At 48.1% G+C, this 25979-nt stretch overlaps 1 protein-coding gene across 2 annotated transcripts in view; it reads right to left on the bottom strand.

The window, feature by feature from the left end:
• Window positions 1-271: 271 nt before the first annotated feature.
• LOC116371601 (tropomodulin-3-like) overlaps window positions 272-25979 on the bottom strand; it is a 46843-nt gene continuing 21135 nt past the window's right edge. For both annotated transcript variants that reach the window (XM_031820493.1, XM_031820494.1), the window contains exons 4-10: window positions 12947-13069; window positions 12413-12490; window positions 11540-11670; window positions 10001-10108; window positions 9121-9264; window positions 7250-7394; window positions 272-3251 (exon numbers count right to left, since the gene is read on the bottom strand). In XM_031820493.1, coding sequence (XP_031676353.1) covers window positions 3220-3251; window positions 7250-7394; window positions 9121-9264; window positions 10001-10108; window positions 11540-11670; window positions 12413-12490; window positions 12947-13069 — 761 coding nt within the window. In that variant the 3' untranslated portion in view covers window positions 272-3219. The remainder of the gene's footprint in view (window positions 3252-7249; window positions 7395-9120; window positions 9265-10000; window positions 10109-11539; window positions 11671-12412; window positions 12491-12946; window positions 13070-25979) is intronic.

Here is a 25979-nt window from a genome sequence, read left to right as displayed (position 1 = left end):
AGGTTGCGAGTTCAAACCCCCGAGCTGACAAGGTACAAATTGGTCGTTCTGCCCCTGAACAGGCAGTTAACCCACTGTTCCTAGGTCGTCATTGAAAATAAGAATTTGTTCTTAACTGACTTGCCTAGTTAGATAAAGGTAAAATAAAATTACAACACCATAAAAGTTCACCTTGGGGAACAATAAACAAAAAGTTATTGAATTGAATTCAGTAGCACTATAAAATACTGCACATGAACCACATGGATGAAACGTGAAGACAACAGAGAGGGACAGCGTATGTAAAAACCTTTATTGGTTGAGGACGTATTATAGTTGACATGGCCTTTCTACCAGGCTTGGTGGTTAATATTATCAGCTTCCTACTTCCTCTACTCTTTAGTCTCAGACATGGAGCTTCACCATTCAACCCCCCCAAAAAATTGAAATAATCTTTACATTTACTTGATACACACAGGTGTGTGTGTGACGGTGTGGAATGTGTGTGAGGGTTAAACATTATGAGATGGTCAACTATAACAATATACATGATTAAGATCAGATTATGGACAGAGCAGAGCACAGAGCCAGGTTACTATAGCCTGTGGGCCCTGGTCAACAGGAAGCACACCATATAAGGAACAGGGAACCATTTGGGATTCAGACATTATAGTTAAGCAGACAGCATCACTCCAAATAACCTTAGTCAGCCAATCACATCGCTCTATCCCACCCACAGAATCAAGGCTGACTAACTGGGTGGTTCACCAGATGTGATTAAGAAACTAAACATGAGCATCGTATTGGTCCAGACAAACCACATGATCTCAACATGAGGACTTCCTACTCCAGATTACCACATTAACAACACATAGGACCAGTTTCCTGGACACAGATTCAGCAGTTTTGGTCCAGTAGGATTCATGTTAGTCCAGAAGGCCAGCCTGTAATTAAGCAATAAGGCACAGCCCCCCTGTAGTGCCAATATAACACAGCTAAGGGTTGTTCTTAGGCACGACGCAGCGTGGAGTGCCTTGACACAGCCCTTAGCCGTGGTATATTTGCCATATAAACCCCCAAGGTGCCTTATTGCTATTAGAAACTGGTTACCAATGTAATTAGAGCAGTAAAAATGAAATGTTTTGTCATACCCGTGGTATACGGTCTGATGTACCACGGCTGTCAGCCAATCAGCATTCAGGGCTTGAACCACCCAGTTTGTAATTCTCTATAAAATGGTGAGTGTCAACATCAGGTTGTATTTTGTCTGTTTTACAACAGGCTAGTGTTCTCAGGAGAATCCAGCTGAGTTTAAACACAGCATGTTGTTTTCTTCCATAGTGAGTAGCATGCCAGGGCTAGGAGCCGCTTCCAGGAGCCGCTTCCAGGAGCCGCTTCCAGGAGCCGCTTCCAGGAGCCGCTTCCAGGAGCCGCTTCCAGGAGCCGCTTCCAGGAGCCGCTTCCAGGAGCCGCTTCCAGACCACTCAGTGTGTGTGGTGTGTTGCTCTATCCTGCGTCTCTCTCATTACCATGACATTCCTTCACACAGACACTGCTCCACTGACGGCCATCTTTGCTTGTTCCATCGCCATAAGCAACAACAGCCCAGCAGAGAGAAGGAACACAGTGCACATCAAAAATGATGACATTGTACACACAACACTGTGCACATCAAATTAAAAAAACAAGTGTAATGAACCCAGATGTTTTCTGTCTAATCTAACCAACTCTCTGACAGGATATGTGTAATCTAAAGAGAATATAGTGACATGGAGTTGCATCACCTCCAGTATGTATGTAATCGCTGCACATTAGTCTTTGGCATGGTTCAGTATCGGAGAAGAAGAATTGGTTGAGCTGACGTTCACGCCAGACCAATAACAGGAGAGCAGAAGATCAGGTCAATGCTTCATCGTCGTGGATTAAAAAACCTCGTATTTACTTGGTTAAATAACATCCACATACGTTTCCCAGTGACATAAAGAGGGAAATAAAATAAACCCATTAAATCGGAGTCTGAATTGATTGTTTTTTTAACTGTTGAGATTGAAAGAGAACCACTGTATTATCAATTGTAAGACTTTAATTCTTTAAGACTTAAAATTCTTTAAGACTTTAAATTCTTTACGACAGTATTAAGACATCTATAAACGTTCTTCAGGGCTTGAGACTTTTTCAGAGAGGCAGCTGTTCTCATACACTCCTCAGAGTACACTACAGCTGCACCAACCCACCACATCCACCCCAGGAGGTTAACAGACAGCCCTACCAGGACAACCCACCACATCCACCCCAGGAGGTTAACAGACAGCCCTACCAGGACAACCCACCACATCCACCCCAGGAGGTTAAACAGACAGCCCTACCAGGACAACCCACCACATCCACCCCAGGAGGTTAACAGACAGCCCTACCAGGACAACCCACCACATCCACCCCAGGAGGTTAAACAGACAGCCCTACCAGGACAACCCACCACATCCACCCCAGGAGGTTAACAGACACCATCACATCAACCTCTCTCTTCCCCCTTTGTAGGAAGCACTGATCAGAACCAAGAGCTTTCAGAACCAAGAGATACAGCAGTCTAGCTAGGGAGGCCTGTCCCGTACCACTGTAGGGGTTGGAGGTCAGGGCCCTATACCACTGTAGGGTTAGAGGTCAGAGGTTAGGATAGTATGTTTAAAACCATGGTTACTTGGTTAGATTACAGTACTGTTCATGTTGCTCTAAACACAGTACAAAAAACAGAACAAAAATCATTCAGAGAAAAATAAAAAAAGAAAGCGCCTGAAATGAACTGAAAAAACTAAACAATAAGATGTACAGCTGTAGTTCTAACAATAGTATAATAAACAATAATAATAATAATAATAATAATAATAATAACAACAACAACAACAACGTGTGTATAGATATGTAGGTACTAGAGAGAGCTATTCCAGTTATTTCTCTTCTCCTCAGATAGATGATGTTAGCTGCGTCTCAAATGGAACCCTATTCTCTATAGGGCACGATCACAGCCCCTAGGGCTCGGATCAAAAGTAGTGCACTACGTAGGGAACAAGGGTGCCATTTGGGACTCGCAGTCCCCGTCTGGTTGAGGGCGCCTTGCTCCGGGTTTTGGCACAAGACTTAACGTCCACGGTGAGATGAGACCAGGGGATTGGCTGAAAATGTATTCCATACGGCGAGATGAGACGACGGGACAGGTCTGGGAGACATGACAGGCTCCGCCCCTTACTGGTCCCCCTCCACTCGCCTCTTGCGGACTGGAGAGAAGACAGGAAGAGGACAAGGAGAAGAGGACAAGGAGGAATTGTACAGTGAGATAGAAACTTGATCAAAACACAGAAAACAACATGGTGATCAAACAATCCTAAAACAGTCCCGTGCTGGTCAGAAGAGACAGAGGAGTCCAACCCTATGATTTTACAGTACGTAGCCTTATGCTAACGAAGAAGTCAAACCAGCCTTATGCTAACGGATAGTCAAACCAGCATACGTCAGAGTCAAACCAGCCCACGTCAGAGTCAAACCAGCCCACGTCAGAGTCAAACCAGCCCACGTCAGAGTCAAACCAGCCTACGTCAGAGTCAAACCAGCCCACGTCAGTCAAACCAGCCTACGTCAGAGTCAAACCAGCCCACGTCAGAGTCAAACCAGCCCACGTCAGAGTCAAACCAGCCTACGTCAGAGTCAAACCAGCCCACGTCAGTCAAACCAGCCTACGTCAGAGTCAAACCAGCCTACGTCAGAGTCAAACCAGCCCACGTCAGAGTCAAACCAGCCTACGTCAGAGTCAAACCAGCCCACGTCAGAGTCAAACCAGCCTACGTCAGAGTCAAACCAGCCTACGTCAGAGTCAAACCAGCCTACGTCAGAGTCAAACCAGCCCACGTCAGTCAAACCAGCCCACGTCAGAGTCAAACCAGCCTACGTCAGAGTCAAACCAGCCCACGTCAGAGTCAAACCAGCCTACGTCAGAGTCAAACCAGCCTACGTCAGAGTCAAACCAGCCTTATGCTAACGAAGAGGTCAAACCAGCCTTATGCTAACGAAGAGGTCAAACCAGCCTCATGCTAACGAAGAAGTCAGGGCTTCAGACAGGACAGGAGGAGAGAGGCCCTGGGCTTCAGACAGGACAGGAGGAGAGAGGCCCTGGGCTTCAGACAGGACAGGAGGAGAGAGGCCCTGGGCTTCAGACAGGACAGGAGGAGAGAGGCCCAGGGCTTCAGACAGGACAGGAGGAGAGAGGCCCAGGGCTTCAGACAGGACAGGAGGAGAGAGGCCCAGGGCTTCAGACAGGACAGGAGGAGAGAGGCCCAGGGCTTCAGACAGGACAGGAGGAGAGAGGCCCAGGGCTTCAGACAGGACAGGAGGAGAGAGGCCCAGGGCTTCAGACAGGACAGGAGGAGAGAGGCCCAGGGCTTCAGACAGGACAGGAGGAGAGAGGCCCAGGGCTTCAGACAGGACAGGAGGAGAGAGGCCCAGGGCTTCAGACAGGACAGGAGGAGAGAGGCCCAGGGCTTCAGACAGGACAGGAGGAGAGAGGCCCAGGGCTTCAGACAGGACAGGAGGAGAGAGGCCCAGGGCTTCAGACAGGGCAGGAGGAGAGAGGCCCAGGGCTTCAGACAGGACAGGAGGAGAGAGGCCCAGGGCTTCAGACAGGACAGGAGGAGAGAGGCCCAGGGCTTCAGACAGGACAGGAGGAGAGAGGCCCAGGGGTTCAGACAGGACAGGAGGAGAGAGGCCCAGGGCTTCAGACAGGGCAGGAGGAGAGAGGCCCAGGGCTTCAGACAGGACAGGAGGAGAGAGGCCCAGGGCTTCAGACAGGACAGGAGGAGAGAGGCCCAGGGCTTCAGACAGGACAGGAGGAGACAGGCCCAGGGCTTCAGACAGGACAACAGAGGCCCTGGGCTTCTGACAGGACAGGAGGAGAGAGGCCCTGGGCTTCCGACAGGACAGGAGGAGAGAGGCCCAGGGCTTCAGACAGGACAAGAGGAGAGAGGCCCTGGGCTTCAGACAGGACAGGAGGAGAGAGGCCCTGGGCTTCAGACAGGACAGGAGGAGAGAGGCCATGGGCTTCAGACAGGACAAGAGGAGAGAGGCCCTGGGCTTCAGACAGGACAGGAGGAGAGAGGCCCTGGGCTTCAGACAGGAGGAGAGAGGCCCTGGGCTTCAGACAGGACAGGAGGAGAGAGGCCCTGGGCTTCAGACAGGACAAGAGGAGAGAGGCCCTGGGCTTCAGACAGGACAGGAGGAGAGAGGCCCTGGGCTTCAGACAGGAGGAGAGAGGCCCTGGGCTTCAGACAGGACAGGAGGAGAGAGGCCCAGGGGTTCAGACAGGACAACAGAGGCCCTGGGCTTCCGACAGGACAGGAGGAGAGAGGCCAGGGCTTCAGACAAGACAGGAGGAGACAGGCCCAGGGCTTCAGACAGGACAACAGAGGCCCTGGGCTTCCGACAGGACAGGAGGAGAGAGGCCCAGGGCTTCAGACAGGACAGGAGGAGAGAGGCCCTGGGCTTCAGACAGGACAAGAGGAGAGAGGCCCTGGGCTTCAGACAGGACAGGATGAGAGAGGCCCTGGGCTTCAGACAGGAGGAGAGAGGCCCTGGGCTTCAGACAGGACAGGAGGAGAGAGGCCCTGGGCTTCAGACAGGACAAGAGGAGAGAGGCCCTGGGCTTCAGACAGGACAGGAGGAGAGAGGCCCTGGGCTTCAGACAGGAGGAGAGAGGCCCTGGGCTTCAGACAGGAGGAGAGAGGCCCTGGGCTTCAGACAGGACAGGAGGAGAGAGGCCCAGGGGTTCAGACAGGACAACAGAGGCCCTGGGCTTCCGACAGGACAGGAGGAGAGAGGCCCAGGGCTTCAGACAAGACAGGAGGAGACAGGCCCAGGGCTTCAGACAGGACAACAGAGGCCCTGGGCTTCCGACAGGACAGGAGGAGAGAGGCCCAGGGCTTCAGACAGGACAGGAGGAGAGAGGCCCTGGGCTTCAGACAGGACAAGAGGAGAGAGGCCCTGGGCTTCAGACAGGACAGGAGGAGAGAGGCCCAGGGCTTCAGACAGGACAGGAGGAGAGAGGCCCAGGGCTTCAGACAGGACAGGAGGAGAGAGGCCCAGGGCTTCAGACAGGACAGGAGGAGAGAGGCCCAGGGCTTCAGACAGGACAGGAGGAGAGAGGCCCAGGGCTTCAGACAGGACAGGAGGAGAGAGGCCCTGGGCTTCAGACAGGACAGGAGGAGAGAGGGAACAATGTCAAACGACAGGAAAGAAAGGAGGAAGAGCTCTTTCAACAGGACTAGAAGAAAAGTCCGTCTTCAAGTAGAGAAACTAAATGTCGTCCTCACCAAAGCCCTGGGTATAAAACAACATGAACCAAATCCACCCACCCTCTGCGTCACCATGGAAACAGCTGGAAATGTGTCTTTGAGATGGTAGAATTATGATATAACACTGTTATAGTAACCCTGTCAGACTGACTGTAGTATAATATACTGTGTTATAGTAACCCTGTCAGTCTGACTGTAGTATAATATACTGTGTTATAGTCAGTCTGACTGTAGTATAATATACAGTGTTATAGTAACCCTGTCAGTCTGACTGTAGTATAATATACTGTGTTATAGTCAGTCTGACTGTAGTATAATATACTGTGTTATAGTAACCCTATCAGTCTGACTGTAGTATAATATACTGTGTTATAGTCAGTCTGACTGTAGTATAATATACTGTGTTATAGTAACCCTGTCAGTCTGACTATAGTATAATATACTGTGTTATAGTAACCCTGTCAGTCTGACTGTAGTATAATATACTGTGTTATAGTAACCCTGTCAGTCTGACTGTAGTATAATATACTGTGTTATAGTAACCCTGTCAGTCTGACTGTAGTATAATATACTGTGTTATAGTAACCCTGTCAGTCTGACTGTAGTATAATATACTGTGTTGTAGTAACCCTGTCAGTCTGACTGTAGTATAATATACTGTGTTATAGTAACCCTGTCAGTCTGACTGTAGTATAATATACTGTGTTGTAGTAACCCTGTCAGTCTGACTGTAGTATAATATACTGTGTTATAGTAACCCTGTCAGTCTGACTGTAGTATAATATACTGTGTTATAGTCAGTCTGACTGTAGTATAATATACTGTGTTATAGTAAAGCTGAGTGATGGTGTGTGTGTGTGTGTGTGTGTGTGTGTGTGTGTGTGTGTGTGTGTGTGTGTGTGTGTGTGTGTGTGTGTGTGTGTGTGTGTTCTTACTCAGGTCATTGTTCTTGGTGATAGCAGCAGCAGCTCTAGCCCGTGGGCCTTGCTGACAGAAGTGGTAGCCGAACTTCACTATGCTGTTGTTGTCCTCCAGCATCTTAGCCATCTCCATCTCTACTGAAGTCCCCAGCTGCTGCCTCTGTAGAGACACACACACACACACACGTCAAGAACTAAACACACATCAAGAACCACACACACATATCAAGAACCACACACACATATCAAGAACCACACACACTCCGCTTGGTCTGACTCCTGGAGAAGTCAACAGTGTGTCACCGACCAACATTTTTTAGATGCCCTCCTGTTGACCACAGTGACAAAATGTAGCTGTTTTAAAGTTATTTTCCTACAATTCTACACATTTTGCCATGAGGCTGAGAGAACATTTGAATTCTACACATTTTGCCATGTGGCTGAGAGAACATTTGAATTCTACACATTTTGCCATGTGGCTGAGAGAACATTTGAATTCTACACATTTTGCCATGTGGCTGAGAGAACATTTGAATTCTACCCATTTTGACCATGTGGCTGAGAGAACATTTCAATTCCACACATTTTGCCATGAGACTGAGAGAACATTTGAATTCTACACATTTTGCCATGTGGCTGAGAGAACATTTGAATTCCACACATTTTGCCATGTGGCTGAGAGAACATTTGAATTCCACACATTTTGACCATGTGGCTGAGAGAACATTTGAATTCTACACATTTTGCCATGTGGCTGACATTTCAATTCCACACATTTTGCCATGTGGCTGAGAGAACATTTCAATTCCACACATTTTGCCATGTGGCTGAGAGAACATTTCAATTCCACACATTTTGCCATGTGGCTGAGAGAACATTTCAATTCCACACATTTTGCCATGTGGCTGAGAGAACATTTCAATTCCACACATTTTGCCATGTGGCTGAGAGAACATTTCAATTCCACACATTTTGCCATGTGGCTGAGAGAACATTTCAATTCCACACATTTTGCCATGTGGCTGAGAGAACATTTGAATCCTACACCATTTTGCCATGTGGCTGAGAGAACATGTGAATCCTACACATTTTGCCATGTGGCTGAGAGAACATTTGAATCCTACACATTTTGCCATGTGGCTGACAGAACATTTGAATCCTACACCATTTTGCCATGTGGCTGAGAGAACATTTGAATCCTACACCATTTTGCCATGTGGCTGAGAGAACATTTGAATCCTACACCATTTTGCCATGTGGCTGAGAGAACATTTGAATCCTACACCATTTTGCCACGTCTTAAGCAATCTGAGTGACTCAAACGTTGTAACTAAATGACATCACGACAAATGTTTTTGAATTCTAGATTCTCCCTGATGTGCTAAATTTTAAGTTCCAGCTGAAAACGTTTTACCATCCTGAAAAATTGGACAAAAAACCCTGTAGTGAGTTAGTGTGTGTGTGTGTGTGTGTGTATAGTTAGTGTGATCATGTATGTGTGTATTTAGTGTGATGTGTGTTTAGATTTAGTGTGTGTGTTACCTGGTTGTCTATCTTGATCTCAGTGACAGTGAGTGTGTGTGTGTGTGTGTGTGTGTGCTACCTGGTTGTCTATCTTGATCTCAGTGAGTGTGTGTGTGCGCGTGTGTATATTTAGTGTGATGTGTGTGTGTGTGTGTGTGTGTGTTACCTGGTTATCTATCTTGATCTCAGTCAGTGTGTGTGTGTGTGTGTGTGTTACCTGGTTGTCTATCTTGATCTCAGTCAGTGTGTGTGTGTGTGTGTGTTACCTGGTTGTCTATCTTGATCTCAGTCAGTGTGTGTGTGTGTGTGTTACCTGGTTGTCTATCTTGATCTCAGTCAGTGTGTGTGTGTGTGTGTGTTACCTGGTTGTCTATCTTGATCTCAGTCAGTGTGTCGTTGTCTCGGAGAGAGTCCACCAGAGCAGCAGCACCAGCGCTGGTGATGAAGTTAGACTCCAGGTTGAGACTCCGCAACGACTTGTTCTCCTTCAGCATCTCACTCATTGCCTGGGAGGGGGGGGTAGTTAGGAGTTGGTTGGAGCAAAAACCTGCACACACTTCTTCCCTACCCACAGACAGACACCCAGACAGACAGCCAGACAGACAGACACCCACAGACAGACAGACACCCAGACAGACACCCAGACAGACAGCCAGACAGACAGCCAGACACCCACAGACACCCGCAGACAGACATAGACACCCACAGACAGACACCCACACAGACAGACATAGACACCTACAGACAGACATACAGGCACCTACAGACAGACAGGCACCTACAGACAGACAGACAGGCACCTACAGACAGACAGGCACACAGGCACCTACAGACAGACAGGCACACAGGCACCTACAGACAGACAGACAGACAGGCACACAGGCACACAGACACCCAGACAGACACCGAGGCAGACAGACAGGCACCTACAGACAGACATAGATACAGACACACAGACACCCAGACAGACAGACAGGCATACAGACACCTACAGACAAACATGCAGACAGACATACAGACAGACATGCAGACACCCACAGACAGACAGGCACCTACAGACAGACAGACAGGCACCTACAGACAGACACCCAGACAGACATACAGACAGACAAACATGCAGACAGACATACAGACAGACAAACATGCAGACAGACATACAGACACCCACAGACAGACAGGCACCTACAGACAGACAGACAGGCACCTACAGACAGACACCCAGACAGACATACAGACACCCACCACAGCGATGGGGTCGTTGCTCCGTGTGGCGGCGAGGCTGAACTTCTTGACGTGTGTGTTCCTCTCCATGGCCTTGGCAAACTCCTTCAGCGTGGGAATGGGAATGTTCTGGAACACCAGGAAAATACAGGAGAATCACATCTTGTCTCAATGTGTGTGTGTCAGTGGGTTTATATATATATATATAACGTGTGTGTTTCTGTGTCTGCAAGCGTGCGTGTGTGTGTGTGTCTGCGTGTGTGTCTGCGTGTGTGTGTCTGCGTGTGTGTGTCTGTGTGTGTCTGTGTGTGTGTGTGCGTGTGCGTCTGCATGTGCGTCTGCATGTGTGTGTGTGCGTCTGCATGTGCGTCTGTGCGTGTGTGTGTCTGCGTGTGTGTGTCTGCGTGTGTGTGTCTGCGTGTGTCTGTGTCTGCGTGTGTCTGTGTCTGCGTGTGTCTGTGTCTGCGTGTGTCTGTGTCTGTGTGTGTGTGTGCGTGTGCGTCTGCATGTGCGTCTGCATGTGTGTGTGTGCGTCTGCATGTGCGTCTGTGCGTGTGTGTGTCTGCGTGTGTGTGTCTGCGTGTGTGTGTCTGCGTGTGTCTGTGTCTGCGTGTGTCTGTGTCTGTGTGTGTGTGTGCGTGTGCGTCTGCATGTGCGTCTGCATGTGTGTGTGTGCGTCTGCATGTGCGTCTGTGCGTGTGTGTGTCTGCGTGTGTGTGTGTCTGTCTGCGTGTGTCTGTGTCTGCGTGTGTGTGTGTCTGCGTCTGTCTGCATGTGTGTGTGTCTGCATGTGTGTGTGTGTGTGTGTGTGCGTCCGCATGTGCGTCTGCGTGTGTGTGTGTGCGTGCGTGTGCGTCTGCATGTGCGTCTGCATGTGTGTGCGTGCGTGTGTGTGTGTGCGTCTGCATGTGCGTCTGCATGTGCGTCTGTGCGTGTGTGTGTCTGCGTGTGTGTGTGTCTGTCTGCGTGTGTCTGTGTCTGCGTGTGTGTGTGTCTGCGTCTGTCTGCATGTGTGTGTGTCTGCATGTGTGTGTGTGTGTGTGTGTGCGTCCGCATGTGCGTCTGCGTGTGTGTGTGTGCGTGCGTGTGCGTCTGCATGTGCGTCTGCATGTGTGTGCGTGCGTGTGTGTGTGTGCGTCTGCATGTGCGTCTGTGCGTGTGTGTGTCTGCGTGTGTGTGTGTCTGTCTGCGTGTGTCTGTGTCTGCGTGTGTGTGTGTCTGCGTCTGTCTGCATGTGTGTGTGTCTGCATGTGTGTGTGTGTGTGTGCGTCCGCATGTGCGTCTGCGTGTGTGTGTGTGCGTGCGTGTGCGTCTGCATGTGCGTCTGCATGTGTGTGCGTGCGTGTGTGTGTGTGCGTCTGCATGTGCGTCTGTGCGTGTGTGTGTCTGCGTGTGTGTGTGTCTGTCTGCGTGTGTCTGTGTCTGCGTGTGTGTGTGTCTGCGTCTGTCTGCATGTGTGTGTGTCTGCATGTGTGTGTGTGTGTGTGCGTCCGCATGTGCGTCTGCGTGTGTGTGCGTGCGTGTGTGTGCGTCTGCATGTGCGTCTGCGTGCGTGTGTACCTTGATGTTGTTGAGGTTAACCTCCGTCAGCGCAGCGTCGTTGTTTTTTATCCTCTGCAGAGTGTCGTCTACGTTAGTGGGGTTGGGAGGCTCATCAAACACGGGGTTCATCTTCTCCCCCTTCACCACGTCTGAAATATATTCATCTGTATCCATCACACCTCATTTATATAGGAGGCCTGGTCACCAAACAACCAGGTGGAACCAAGAGCAAATATAACCCTGGTTATGTTGGGGTTTGTAGTGTAGCGGTTACATGGTGGTAACTGTGTTTACGTTGTGGTTGTGTTGTGGTTACATTGTGGTTGTGTTGTGGTTACGTTGTGGTTGTGGTTACGTTGTGGTTGTGTTGTGGTAACATTGTGGTTGTGTTGTGGTAACATTGTGGTTGTGTTGTGGTAACATTGTGGTTGTGTTGTGGTAACATTGTGGTTGTGTTGTGGTAACATTGTGGTTGTGTTGTGGTAACATTGTGGTTGTGTTGTGGTTACATTGTGGTTGTGTTGTGGTTACATTGTGGTTGTGTTGTGGTAACATTGTGGTTGTGTTGTGGTAACGTTGTGGTTGTGTTGTGGTAACATTGTGGTTGTGTTGTGGTAACATTGTGGTTGTGTTGTGGTAACATTGTGGTTGTGTTGTGGTAACATTGTGGTTGTGTTGTGGTAACATTGTGGTTGTGTTGTGGTAACATTGTGGTTGTGTTATGGTTACATTGTGGTTGTGTTGTGGTTACATTGTGGTTGTGTTGTGGTTGTGTTGTGGTTACGTTGTGGTTGTGTTGTGGTTACATTGTGGTTGTGTTGTGGTTACATTGTGGTTGTGTTATGGTTACATTGTGGTTGTGTTATGGTTACATTGTGGTTGTGTACTCACTGTTGTATCCTCCATCTTTACTGCTGGTTCCATCGTAGCTCTGGGTGCTGGTCACCAGGGTATGGACACCTAGGATGGCTGTGGACAAACACACAACAACAGACTTAGTGTGTGTGTGTACCATGGGACAAGCCTGGCTGACAGTGTGTATGACAGACTCCTGTATTTAGCATTTAGCTGTTCTTGGAGAGACTGGAGACAGTAAGATACACAGATCCTTCTAACATAGAGAGAGAGAGACAGTAAGATACACAGATCCTTCTAACGCAGAGACAGAGACAGTAAGATACACAGATCCTTCTAACGTAGAGACAGAGACAGTAAGATACACAGATCCTTCTAACGCAGAGAGAGAGAGACAGTAAGATACACAGATCCTTCTAACGCAGAGAGAGAGAGAGAGACAGTAAGATACACAGATCTTTCTAACGCAGAGAGAGAGAGACAGAGACAGAGAGAGACAGAGAGAGCGAGAGCGAGGCTGTGTGTGTCTCTGTCCCTAAGAAGACAGCCTACCTACCCCCTCCCCCTTACCTGCCAGGTCACAGAGTTCAGTGTCGGTAGCACTGGACAGGGCCTCTTCTAGTTCCGGGTCAAGGGTCGTTACCTCTTCCTGACGAGACTCGATGGGCCGCTGCTTGGGAACAAATGCCTTGCCTACAGAGAGAGGCAGAGCGAGAGGGAAGATATGGGAGAGAGATGGGAGAGGGGGAAAGGGAGAGAGAGGAGATGGGAGAGAGAGAGAGAGGAGATGGGAGAGAGAGGAGATGGGAGAGAGAGAGAGAGGAGATGGGAGAGAGAGAGAGAGGAGATGGGAGAGAGAGAGAGAGAGAGAAAGGGAGAGAGAGAGAGGAGATGGTAGAGAGGGAAAGGGAGAGGGAGAGAGGAGATGGTAGAGAGGGAAAGGGAGAGAGAGAGAGGAGATGGAGAGAGATGGGGAGAGAGAGAGAGAGGAGATGGAGAGAGATGGGGAGAGAGAGAGAGAGGAGATGGAGAGAGATGGGGAAAGGGAGAGAGAGAGAGAGGAGATGGAGAGAGATGGGGAAAGGGAGAGAGAGAGAGGAGATGGAGAGAGAGAGAGAGGAGATGGAGAGAGAGAGAGAGGAGATGGAGAGAGATGGGGAAAGGGAGAGAGAGAGGAGATGGAGAGAGATGGGGAAAGGGAGAGAGAGAGAGGAGATGGAGAGAGATGGGGAAAGGGAGAGAGAGAGAGGAGATGGAGAGAGATGGGGAAGGGGAGAGAGAGAGAGAGAGAGAGGAGATGGGAGAGAGGGAGAGAGAGAAAGAGGGAGAGAAGAGTGAGAACCTGACTAGGCAGATGTATCCAACTTCCTCTTGACCCTCTGGTCTCTTCTGTACGGGCCATTCCCCAGCTGACACAGGAAGGACCACAATGCACTGCAGAAGCAAAGGCGGTCAGCCAGAGAACCACTGTTTATTTTTCATGTCCAGAGAGACAGATAAACAATCACCCCTGCTAATAAACTCATCAATATAGTCAATACTGCATATGAAACAACAACCAATAAGTTAGTAGTAGCTGGAGTTGAAAGGGAGTCAGATGAACTCACTGATATCATTGTTATGTCTCCGCCGTGCCGTTTGAAGGAAGTTGCTAACTAGCGTTAGCACAATGACTGAAAGTATTTATTTATTTTATTTATTTTACCTTTATTTAACCAGGTAGGCAAGTTGAGAACAAGTTCTCATTTACAATTGCGACCTGGCCAAGATAAAGCAAAGCAGTTCGACAGATAAAACGACACAGAGTTACACATGGAGTAAAAACAAACATACAGTCAATAATGCAGTATAAACAAGTCTATATACAATGTGAGCAAATGAGGTGAGAAGGGAGGTAAAGGCAAAAAAGGCCAAGATGGCAAAGTAAATACAATATAGCAAGTAAAATACTGGAATGGTAGTTTTGCAATGGAAGAATGTGCAAAGTAGAAATAAAAAAAATAATGGGGTGCAAAGGAGCAAAATAAATAAATAGATTAAAATTAAATACAGTTGGGAAAGAGGTAGTTGTTTGGGCTAAATTATAGGTGGGCTATGTACAGGTGCAGTAATCTGTGAGCTGCTCTGACAGTTGGTGCTTAAAGCTAGTGAGGGAGATAAGTGTTTCCAGTTTCAGAGATTTTTGTAGTTCGTTCCAGTCATTGGCAGCAGAGAACTGGAAGGAGAGGCGGCCAAAGAAAGAATTGGTTTTGGGGGTGACTAGAGAGATATACCTGCTGGAGCGTGTGCTACAGGTGGGAGATGCTATGGTGACCAGCGAGCTGAGATAAGGGGGGACTTTACCTAGCAGGGTCTTGTAGATGACATGGAGCCAGTGGGTTTGGCGACGAGTATGAAGCGAGGGCCAGCCAACGAGAGCGTACAGGTCGCAATGGTGGGTAGTATATGGGGCTTTGGTGATAAAACGGATTGCACTGTGATAGACTGCATCCAATTTGTTGAGTAGGGTATTGGAGGCTATTTTGTAAATGACATCGCCAAAGTCGAGGATTGGTAGGATGGTCAGTTTTACAAGGGTATGTTTGGCAGCATGAGTGAAGGATGCTTTGTTGCGAAATAGGAAGCCAATTCTAGATTTAACTTTGGATTGGAGATGTTTGATATGGGTCTGGAAGGAGAGTTTACAATCTAACCAGACACCTAAGTATTTGTAGTTGTCCACGTATTCTAAGTCAGAGCCGTCCAGAGTAGTGATGTTGGACAGGTGCAGGCAGCGATCGGTTGAAGAGCATGCATTTAGTTTTACTTGCATTCAAGAGCAATTGGAGGCCACGGAAGGAGAGTTGTATGGCATTGAAGCTTGCCTGGAGGGTTGTTAACACAGTGTCCAGAGAAGGGCCGGAAGTATACAGAATGGTGTCGTCTGCGTAGAGGTGGATCAGGGACTCACCAGCAGCAAGAGCGACCTCATTGATGTATACAGAGAAGAGAGTCGGTCCAAGAATTGAACCCTGTGGCACCCCCATAGAGACTGCCAGAGGTCCGGACAGCAGACCCTCCGATTTGACACACTGAACTCTATCAGAGAAGTAGTTGGTGAACCAGGCGAGGCAATCATTTGAGAAACCAAGGCTGTCGAGTCTGCCGATGAGGATATGGTGATTGACAGAGTCGAAAGCCTTGGCCAGATCAATGAATACGGCTGCACAGTAATGTTTCTTATCGATGGCGGTTAAGATATCGTTTAGGACCTTGAGCGTGGCTGAGGTGCACCCATGACCAGCTCTTAAACCAGATTGCATAGCAGAGAAGGTATGGTGAGATTCGAAATGGTCGGTAATCTGTTTGTTGACTTGGCTTTCGAAGACCTTAGAAAGGCACGGTAGGATAGATATAGGTCTGTAGCAGTTTGGGTCAAGAGTGTCCCCCCCTTTGAAGAGGGGGATGACCGCAGCTGCTTTCCAATCTTTGGGAATCTCAGACGACACGAAAGAGAGGTTGAACAGGCTAGTAATAGGGGTGGCTACAATTTCGGCAGATAATTTTAGAAAGAAAGGGTCCAGATTGTCTAGCCCGGCTGATTTGTAGGGGTCCAGATTTTGCAGCTCTTTCAGAACATCAGCTGAATGGATTTGGGAGAAGGAGAAATGGGGAAGGCTTGGGCGAGTTGCTGTTGGGGGTGCAGTGCTGTTGTCCGGGGTAGGAGTAGCCAGGTGGAAAGCATGGCCAGCCGTAGAAAAATGCTTATTGAAATTCTCAATTATGGTGGATTTATCAGTGGTGACAGTGTTTCCTATCTTCAGTGCAGTGGGCAGCTGGGAGGAGGTGTTCTTATTCTCCATGGACTTTACAGTGTCCCAGAACTTTTTTGAGTTAGTGTTGCAGGAAGCAAATTTCTGCTTGAAAAAGCTAGCCTTGGCTTTTCTAACTGCCTGTGTATAATGATTTCTAGCTTCCCTGAACAGCTGCATATCACGGGGGCTGTTCGATGCTAATGCAGAACGCCATAGGATGTTTTTGTGTTGGTTAAGTATATGAGTATCAGCCGCTGGTTAGCTCTAACTTCCTTCATACTGGACACAGAGACATAAAACTGGTATCCGCTAGTTACCCTGGGGACGTAGAAAAAAGGGCCTCGTTGTTAAAATCCCCAAGTAGCCCTTTAACTTGGAGATGGATCGTTTTCTCCTCCCATCCTCAGCAGTGGTTCCAAAACTACTTGGGATGTTAAAACGCTTTCAGGGTAAACTAAAACTACTAAACCAAATACAGAATAGATAGATAGATAGATAGGCTATTTAAAAAACTATATATATCTATAATAACAATTATCTTTGAGGACTTCCAATGACCAAAATAAAAGCTAGACAATCAGACAGTCATTGAATTTGTTAATATGTTTGGAGCTTAAGAACACAACATCAGCCATGTCAAAATGCGTAGAATTGTAGGAAATTAGCTTTAAAACCACTAAATGTTTTCTCGACCGCCAAGATGGGAGCCTCAAATTTTCTTGCCCAGGGCCCCGGACAGAACTCAGCTGTACAGACGGCCCTTTTTTTGCCCTCCTCTCTCTCTCTCGTTCTACCACCATTTCTCACCCCAATTTCATCATATCCAATTCCCGATCTCGTCTCAGCGCTGCAACTTCCCAACTGGCTCGGGAAAGGCAAAGGTTGATTGATGCGTCCTCTGAAACATGACTTGCCAAAATGAGCTTCCTAACACCTGTCAGCTTAACCCAGCTGCACCAATGTGTCGGAGGAAACACCATTCAACTGACAATCGAAGTCAGCCTGCAGGTGCCCGGCCCACCATAAGGAGTCGCTAGAGCACGATAAGCCAATTAAAGTCCCCCCCCCCCCCCGGTCAAACCCTCCACTAACCCGGACAACGCTAGGCCTATGGGACTCCTGGTCACAGTCAGTTGTGACAGAGCCTGGGATCAAACCCGGGTCTGTAGTGACACCTCAAACATTCCCTTAGACCACTGGGTCCACTTGGGAGCCCCCAAGACCATTTTTGCTCCAGAAACAAACTCTGCATTGTTACAAATAATGTCATAATAGCACTCAATGTATAAAGAAATGGTCCCATGTTTTGAAGAAGGGTTTTATTGATCTATTTTCTACTTAATCTTTAGTCTGTGTATATTTTTTCCACCACATCTAGCCATAGGATGAAGGGGAAATGTTTACAGTTTTTAATATGATATCTGAGTGAGACGAACTACCAAAAATCTAAATGGTACAGTGTGTCCTCCGGCCGGTAAGTCAACCGTGATAACAAGTTTAGATAGCTGCCTGCAAAACTAACTTAGCAGCCTAAACATGTGTGTTTGCTGACATGGGCTAATTGACTGACTATCAGTGAATGACATAAGCAGAAAAACTGCTTATGCACAACAAAATTTAGAAATTGCAACTTGTGTATTCTACTTATCTAACTGTCAACAGTAAGTTGAGACCCCGACGGGGGGGTGGGATTGATCTGCCAGTTGCCCATCCCTGCTTTAGAGTCTAGAGTTGCGAAACCCGAGTAACTTTCCCAAAATCCCACTTAGAAGATTCCAGGATTCAGGACCCATCTAGTGTTGAACCCAGGGGAGATTCAGGACTCTACTAGTGTTGAACCCAGGGGAGATTCAGGACTCTACTAGTGTTGAACCCAGGGGAGATTCAGGACTCTACTAGTGTTGAACCCAGGGGAGATTCAGGACTCTACTAGTGTTGAACCCAGGGGAGATTCAGGACTCTACTAGTGTTGAACCCAGGGGAGATTCAGGACCCTACTAGTGTTGAACCCAGGGGAGATTCAGGACCCTACTAGTGTTGAACCCAGGGGAGATTCAGGACCCATCTAGTGTTGAACCCAGGGGAGATTCAGGACCCATCTAGTGTTGAACCCAGGGGAGATTCAGGACCCATCTAGTGTTGAACCCAGGGGAGATTCAGGACCCATCTAGTGTTGAACCCAGGGGGAGATTCAGGACCCATCTAGTGTTGAACCCAGGGGAGATTCAGGACCCATCTAGTGTTGAACCCAGGGGAGATTCAGGACCCATCTAGTGTTGAACCCAGGGGAGATTCAGGACCCATCTAGTGTTGAACCCAGGGGAGATTCAGGACCCATCTAGTGTTGAACCCAGGGGAGATTCAGGACCCATCTAGTGTTGAACCCAGGGGAGATTCAGGACCCATCTAGTGTTGAACCCAGGGGAGATTCAGGACCCATCTAGTGTTGAACCCAGGGGAGATAACCCACGCCGAGGGACGGATTGGCCGGATCCAGCCCGCGGGTCGTATATTTGACACCCCTGCTCCAACCCTTCCTAACTGGACGGGTTATATTGTTCCTCTAGGAAGCATATCGACTGCTTAGCCCTGACTGTCCGTGTGTGTGTGTGTGTGTGTGTGTGTGTGTGTGTGTGTGTGTGTGTGTGTTCCAGTCTGTAATTGTATAATACAGCTATCATTATTCTCAATTATGTCTATTTGAACTAACACTACATTAGTCAATGTTTCATGTCACACACACACACACACACACACACACACACACACACACACACACACTATTCTATTTCCCATTACTCACATTTTCCGTGCTCTCACTCTCTCTGCCTGCATATCTATACACCAGTCTGTAATTACTGTACCTAGGAATGACATCACCACCAGCGAACCAGAGCACACACCCCAGAACCCATATCTTACCGATGAACACACACAAGACATTTCCATTACTCATGTACTTGTCTTGTTTAGTTCATTTTCTCTGAGCTGTGTTGAGATTGATGTCATGATGTTTCTGCTCTGGGGTCTCTAGAGGTCATTTTATCCATAATGCTAACTCCTAGCGGCTAACGTATATTAGCTGCTCCAACTCAATCGGAGGTAATTTTATCCATAATGCTAACTCCTAGCGGCTAAAGTATATTAGCTGCTCCAACTCAATCGGAGGTAATTTTATCCATAATGCTAACTCCTAGCGGCTAACGTATATTAGCTGCTCCAACTCATTCCGAGGTTGTTTTATCCATAATGCTAACTCCTAGCGGCTAACGTATATTAGCTGCTCCAACTCATTCCGAAGTTGTTTTATCCATAATGCTAACTCCTAGCGGCTAACGTATATTAGCTGCTCCAACTCATTCCGAAGTTGTTTATCCATAATGCTAACTCCTAGCGGCTAACGTATATTAGCTGCTCCAACTCATTCCGAGGTCGTTTTATCCATAACGCTAACTCCTAGCGGCTAATGTGTGTCTACTACAGCGGTCTTTAGAGAACACACCAACAGAGCCAGAGACAAGACACACAGAGAGAGAGAGGGTTAGAGAGAGAGAAGGAGGGGGCCAGAGAGAGCAAAGGAAGGGGCTAGAGAGAGCGAAGGAAGGGGCTAGAGAGAGCGAAGGAAGGGGCTAGAAAGAGCGAAGGAAGGGCCTCTAGAGAGAGATCAAGGACTAGTACAGTGTGTTCTACTGCAGGATGGACTGTATCTAAGTGGTACAGTGTGTTCTACTGCAGGATGGACTGTATCTAAGTGGTACAGTGTGTTCTACTGCAGGATGGACTGTATCTAAGTGGTACAGTGTGTTCTACTGCAGGATGGACTGTATCTAAGTGGTACAGTGTGTTCTACTGCAGGATGGACTGTATCTAAGTGGTACAGTGTGTTCTACTGCAGGATGGACTGTATCTAAGTGGTACAGTGTGTTCTACTGCAGGATGGACTGTATCTAAGTGGTACAGTGTGTTCTACTGCAGGATGGACTGTATCTAAGTGGTACAGTGTGTTCTACTGCAGGATGGACTGTATCTAAGTGGTACAGTGTGTTCTACTCTGCTCTGTCTGGTTGCTGCTATTTCTGTCTGTCCTGTGTACCATCTACCCATGAACCCTTCTGCTTTGTCTTGGGTTGTGTGTGTGTGTGTGTGTGTGTGTGTGTGTGTGTGTGTGTGTGTGTGTGTGTGTGTGTGTGTGTGTGTGTGTGTGTGTGTGTGTGAGAGACAGAGAGCAGACATCTTTGCATAACACAGCTGGAGATCTTCATCAGACTGAGGAGACAAGACCGTCTGCATCTCTCGCTCGTCTCGATCTCTTTTCTCCCTCCCTCCTTCAGTCGGGCCCCGGAGGCATTGCCATGGAAACCCAGCAGCAGCAGAAGGAAAGAGACAGGAAGTCACAGAACAGAGAGTAAAGTCTAAACTCCTCTATGCTGCTGCTGCTGGGGGCAACTAACTTGTTGGCCAGACGTTACCACACACAGCTACATACTGAGGATGCTATTCTCCCCAACACCATCAGCACGTAATCCTTTACAGTTACCCAGTCAACAGGTACTCAGTCAACAGTCACCCAGTCAACAGCTCTTCAGTCAACAGTCAACAGTCATCCAGTCAACAGGTTTCCAGTCAACAGGTACCCAGTCAACAGTCACCCAGTCAACAGTCACCCAGTCAACAGTCACCCAGTCAACAGTCACCCAGTCAACAGTCACCCAGTCAACAGTTACCCAGTCAACAGTTACCCAGTCAACAGTTACCCAGTCAACAGTCACCCAGTCAACAGTCACCCAGTCAACAGTTACCCAGTCAACAGTTACCCAGTCAACAGTTACCCAGTCAACAGTTACCCAGTCAACAGTTACCCAGTCAACAGTTACCCAGTCAACAGTTACCCAGTCAACAGTTACCCAGTCAACAGTTACCCAGTCAACAGGTACCCAGTCAACAGTTACCCAGTCAACAGGTACCCAGTCAACAGTTACCCAGTCAACAGTTACCCAGTCAACAGTTACCCAGTCAACAGTTACCAGTCAAAAGTTACCCAGTCAACAGTTACCAGTCAAAAGTTACCAGTCAAAAGTTACCCAGTCAACAGTTACCAGTCAACAGTTACCAGTCAACAGTTACCAGTCAACAGTTACCCAGTCAACAGTTACCCAGTCAACAGTTACCCAGTCAACAGTTACCCAGTCAACAGTTACCCAGTCAACAGTTACCCAGTCAACAGGTACCCAGTCAACAGTTACCCAGTCAACAGGTACCCAGTCAACAGTTACCCAGTCAACAGGTACCCAGTCAACAGTCACCCAGTCAACAGTCACCAGTCAACAGTTACCCAGTCAACAGTTACCCAGTCAACAGTTACCCAGTCAACAGTCACCCAGTCAACAGTCACCCAGTCAACAGTTACCCAGTCAACAGTTACCCAGTCAACAGTTACCCAGTCAACAGTTACCCAGTCAACAGTTACCCAGTCAACAGTTACCCAGTCAACAGTTACCCAGTCAACAGGTACCCAGTCAACAGTTACCCAGTCAACAGGTATCCAGTCAACAGTTACCCAGTCAACAGGTACCCAGTCAACAGTTACCCAGTCAACAGTTACCCAGTCAACAGTTACCCAGTCAACAGTTACCAGTCAAAAGTTACCAGTCAAAAGTTACCCAGTCAACAGTTACCAGTCAACAGTTACCAGTCAACAGTTACCAGTCAACAGTTACCAGTCAACAGTTACCCAGTCAACAGTCACCCAGTCAACAGTCACCCAGTCAACAGTCACCCAGTCAACAGTCACCCAGTCAACAGTCACCCAGTCAACAAGTCAACAGCTACCCAGTCAACAAGTCAACAGTCACCCAGTCTAAAGTTTGGACACACCTCCTCATTCAAGGGTTTTTCTTTATTTTTACTATTTTCTACTTTGTATAATAATAGTGAAGACATCAAAATGACGTGTTATTTCATAGTTGAGGTCTTCACTATTATTCTACAATGTAGAAAACAGTCAAAATAAAGAAAAACCTTTAAATGAGTAGTGGTGTCTAAACTTTTGACTGGTACTGTATATGAAGTACTGTATATGAAGTACTGTATATTAAATATAGTACCAGACCACCCCATCAGCCCCCCCCCCCCCCCCCACACACACACACACACAAATATACAGTAGCCTTTTCCTTCAGTAGCCCCTCTCCCTCTTCTCCTGCCACACAACTCCCTCAAGGAGAATAACCTCTGTGCCTCTGTGCCCCCAACACCCTCACTTTAAAAACAGGAAATGATAGTGACCCTTTTCTTCATGGGAATGTATTCAGTCACTACTAGAAGTGGCTCTGAATAACAGCGTCTGCTAAATGACTCAAACTTAAATCTAATTGTCCTTCGGTCCTCCCCCGCCGCCCTTCTGACAGAACACCCTCCGTGCCCCCCTACTCTCCAGTCTAAAAGGCGGTCTAGTCTCGAGGGGGCCTTGGCACTTCCTGAAAAGCCTCTAAACAGTAAATACAACCATTACCCACAACACACCACTTCCTGTGTCAGGCCCTCTGGAGAAGAGTCAGCTAACAGTTAGTCTACTATCCCCGGCACTTACAGCCACAGCCTTCTGGTTAACACACAGTGGTTCAACTGTCTCTGCATGACCTTCTCCTTTCCCTACAGGTGATATCCTACATGTCAAATATCTGTGAGGTTGTATGTACTACAGACACTCTCGGTGCAGCTTGGGTGCTTCTCTCTGTGTCTGTCTATAATGGGGGTAACTGAAACTGTTGTCCACAGGGACCGACACAGAATGGCCGTCTAAAGGCTCTTTCAGGAAGAGAAGTCAAGCCAGAGAGAATGAGTGAGACAGAAACACACAGAGAGAATGAGTGAGACAGAAACACACAGAGAGAGAGAGAGAGAGAGAGAGAGAGAGAGAGAGAGAGAGAGAGAGAGAGAGAGAGAGAGAGAGAGAGAGAGAGAGAGAGAGAGAGAGAGAGACAAAGAGAGAGACAAAGAGAGAGACAAAGAGAGAGACAAAGAGAGAGACAAAGAGAGAGAGAGAGAGAGAGAGAGAGAGAGAGAGAGAGACAAAGAGAGAGAGAGAGAGAGAGAGAGAGAGAGAGAGAGAGAGAGAGAGAGAGACAAAGAGAGAGACAAAGAGAGAGACAAAGAGAGAGACAAAGAGAGACAAAGAGAGAGAGAGAGAGACAAAGAGACAAAGAGAGAGAGAGAGACAAAGAGAGCGAGAGAGACAGAAAGAGAGAGAGAAAGAGAGCGAGAGAGACAAAGAGAGCGAGAGAGAGGGAGAACCACAGAGTCCAGTCATAGCCACATCTCAAACCCTCTACACTGTTTCTCAACCCTTTCCTGTAATTTCTCACCAGCTGTTACAGAATGGAGCCTCTCTACAGGCCGTTACAGAATGGAGCCTCTCTACAGGCCGTTACAGAATGGAGCCTCTCTACAGGCCGTTACAGAATGGAGCCTCTCTACAGGCCGTTACAGAATGGAGTCTCTCTACAGGCCGCTACAGAATGGAGTCTCTCTACAGGCCGCTACTGAATGGAGTCTCTCTACAGGCCGCTACAGAATGGAGTCTCTACAGGCCGTTACAGAATGGAGTCTCTCTACAGGCCGTTACAGAATGGAGTCTCTCTACAGGCCGTTACAGAATGGAGTCTCTCTACAGGCCGTTACAGAATGGAGTCTCTCTACAGGCCGTTACAGAATGGAGTCTCTCTACAGGCCGTTACAGAATGGAGTCTCTCTACAGGCCGTTACAGAATGGAGTCTCTCTACAGGCCGTTACAGAATGGAGTCTCTCTACAGGCCGTTACAGAATGGAGTCTCTCTACAGGCCGTTACAGAATGGAGCATCTCTACAGGCTGTTACAGAATGGAGCCTCTCTACAGGCCGTTACAGAATGGAGTCTCTACAGGCCGCTACAGAATGGAGCCTCTCTACAGGCCGCTACAGAATGGAGCCTCTCTACAGGCCGCTACAGAATGGAGCCTCTCTACAGGCCGCTACAGAATGGAGCCTCTCTACAGGCCGCTACAGAATGGAGCCTCTCTACAGGCCGCTACAGAATGGAGTCTCTCTACAGGCCGCTACAGAATGGAGCCTCTCTACAGGCCGTTACAGAATGGAGCCTCTCTACAGGCCGTTACAGAATGGAGTCTCTCTACAGGCCGCTACAGAATGGAGCCTCTCTACAGGCCGTTACAGAATGGAGCCTCTCTACAGGCCGTTACAGAATGGAGTCTCTCTACAGGCCGTTACAGAATGGAGCCTCTCTACAGGCCGTTACAGAATGGAGTCTCTCTACAGGCCGTTACAGAATGGAGCCTCTCTACAGGCCGTTACAGAATGGAGCCTGTCTACAGGCCGTTACAGAATGGAGCCGGTCTACAGGCCGTTACAGAATGGAGCCTCTCTACAGGCCGTTACAGAATGGAGTCTCTCTACAGGCCGTTACAGAATGGAGTCTCTCTACAGGACGTTACAGAATGGAGTCTCTCTACAGGCCGTTACAGAATGGAGTCTCTCTACAGGCCGTTATAGAATGGAGTCTCTCTACAGGCCGTTACAGAATGGAGTCTCTCTACAGGCCGTTACAGAATGGAGCCTCTCTACAGGCCGCTACAGAATGGAGTCTCTCTACAGGCCGTTACAGAATGGAGTCTCTCTACAGGCCGTTACAGAATGGAGTCTCTCTACAGGCCGTTACAGAATGGAGCCTCTCTACAGGCCGTTACAGAATGGAGTCTCTCTACAGGCCGTTACAGAATGGAGTCTCTCTACAGGCCGTTACAGAATGGAGTCTCTCTACAGGCCGTTACAGAATGGAGTCTCTCTACAGGCCGTTACAGAATGGAGTCTATCTACAGGCCGCTACTGAATGGAGTCTCTCTACAGACCGCTACAGAATGGAGTCTCTCTACAGGCCGTTACAGAATGGTCTCTCTACAGGCCGTTACAGAATGGAGCCTCTACAGTACAATACAATACATAGTGGTGGTGTTATGGGTAATATCTTTTGAACGGTAAGGGCTTGAATCAAGACGTTTTCTCTGAGGAAGTGGGAGACTTGGCTACAGAACTTGGCTATGAAAACGCCGTGGGGAAAGTGGGAGGGTTGAGTGAGACTACAACTGCACTACTTTTCTATACTAAAAGGGGAGAGACAAACATAGTTAGACTGTTTTACTATTAAACTCAATGCTGCTATTGTTTTCAATTTTGTAAAGCAGCTTGTGTTTCATAAAGGGATACTTAGGGATTTTGGCAGTGAGGCCCTTCACCAACTTCCCCCAGAGTCAGATGAACTCACTGATACCATTTGTATGTCTCTGTGTCCAGTATGAAGGAAGTTAGAGGTGGTTTTGCAAGCCAATGCTAACTAGCGTTAGTTCAATGATGAAGTCTAAGGGCCTCATTGGCAAAATCCTGAAGTATCCCTTTTCACCAGGCAAAGGGTAGCTAACCAGGCTGGTGGTGACTGGTTCACTACGGGGAAGCCAGAGAGTCACATGTGTGATGTGTATAATCAGAGCCTGTCTTCACACTCATCGCTGGCTCCCCTGCAGCTCACCAGCTGATGTAGGCTGTGTGTGACGTGTCCTTCTCACTGCTGAACAGAACTGGGCTGCATATCTGTGCTGCTAATATGAATTGAGTTCATCACTGAAAAGCTCTCAAATCTCTCCAGAAACTCTTGTCCAGTCCACTTAGTCCGATTTTGGTGACCATGGTGTGTTTATACAACAAGTAAAACACAAATGACTTTTAAGGTCTAATCGAATGTAAATTCCACGAGACTCAT

The sequence above is a fragment of the Oncorhynchus kisutch genome, unplaced genomic scaffold, assembly GCF_002021735.2.
Source record: "Oncorhynchus kisutch isolate 150728-3 unplaced genomic scaffold, Okis_V2 scaffold3402, whole genome shotgun sequence".
Classification (NCBI taxonomy): domain Eukaryota; kingdom Metazoa; phylum Chordata; class Actinopteri; order Salmoniformes; family Salmonidae; genus Oncorhynchus; species Oncorhynchus kisutch.
Note: the sequence above shows the minus strand (reverse complement) of the source record. Positions and strands in the feature narration are given on the sequence as shown.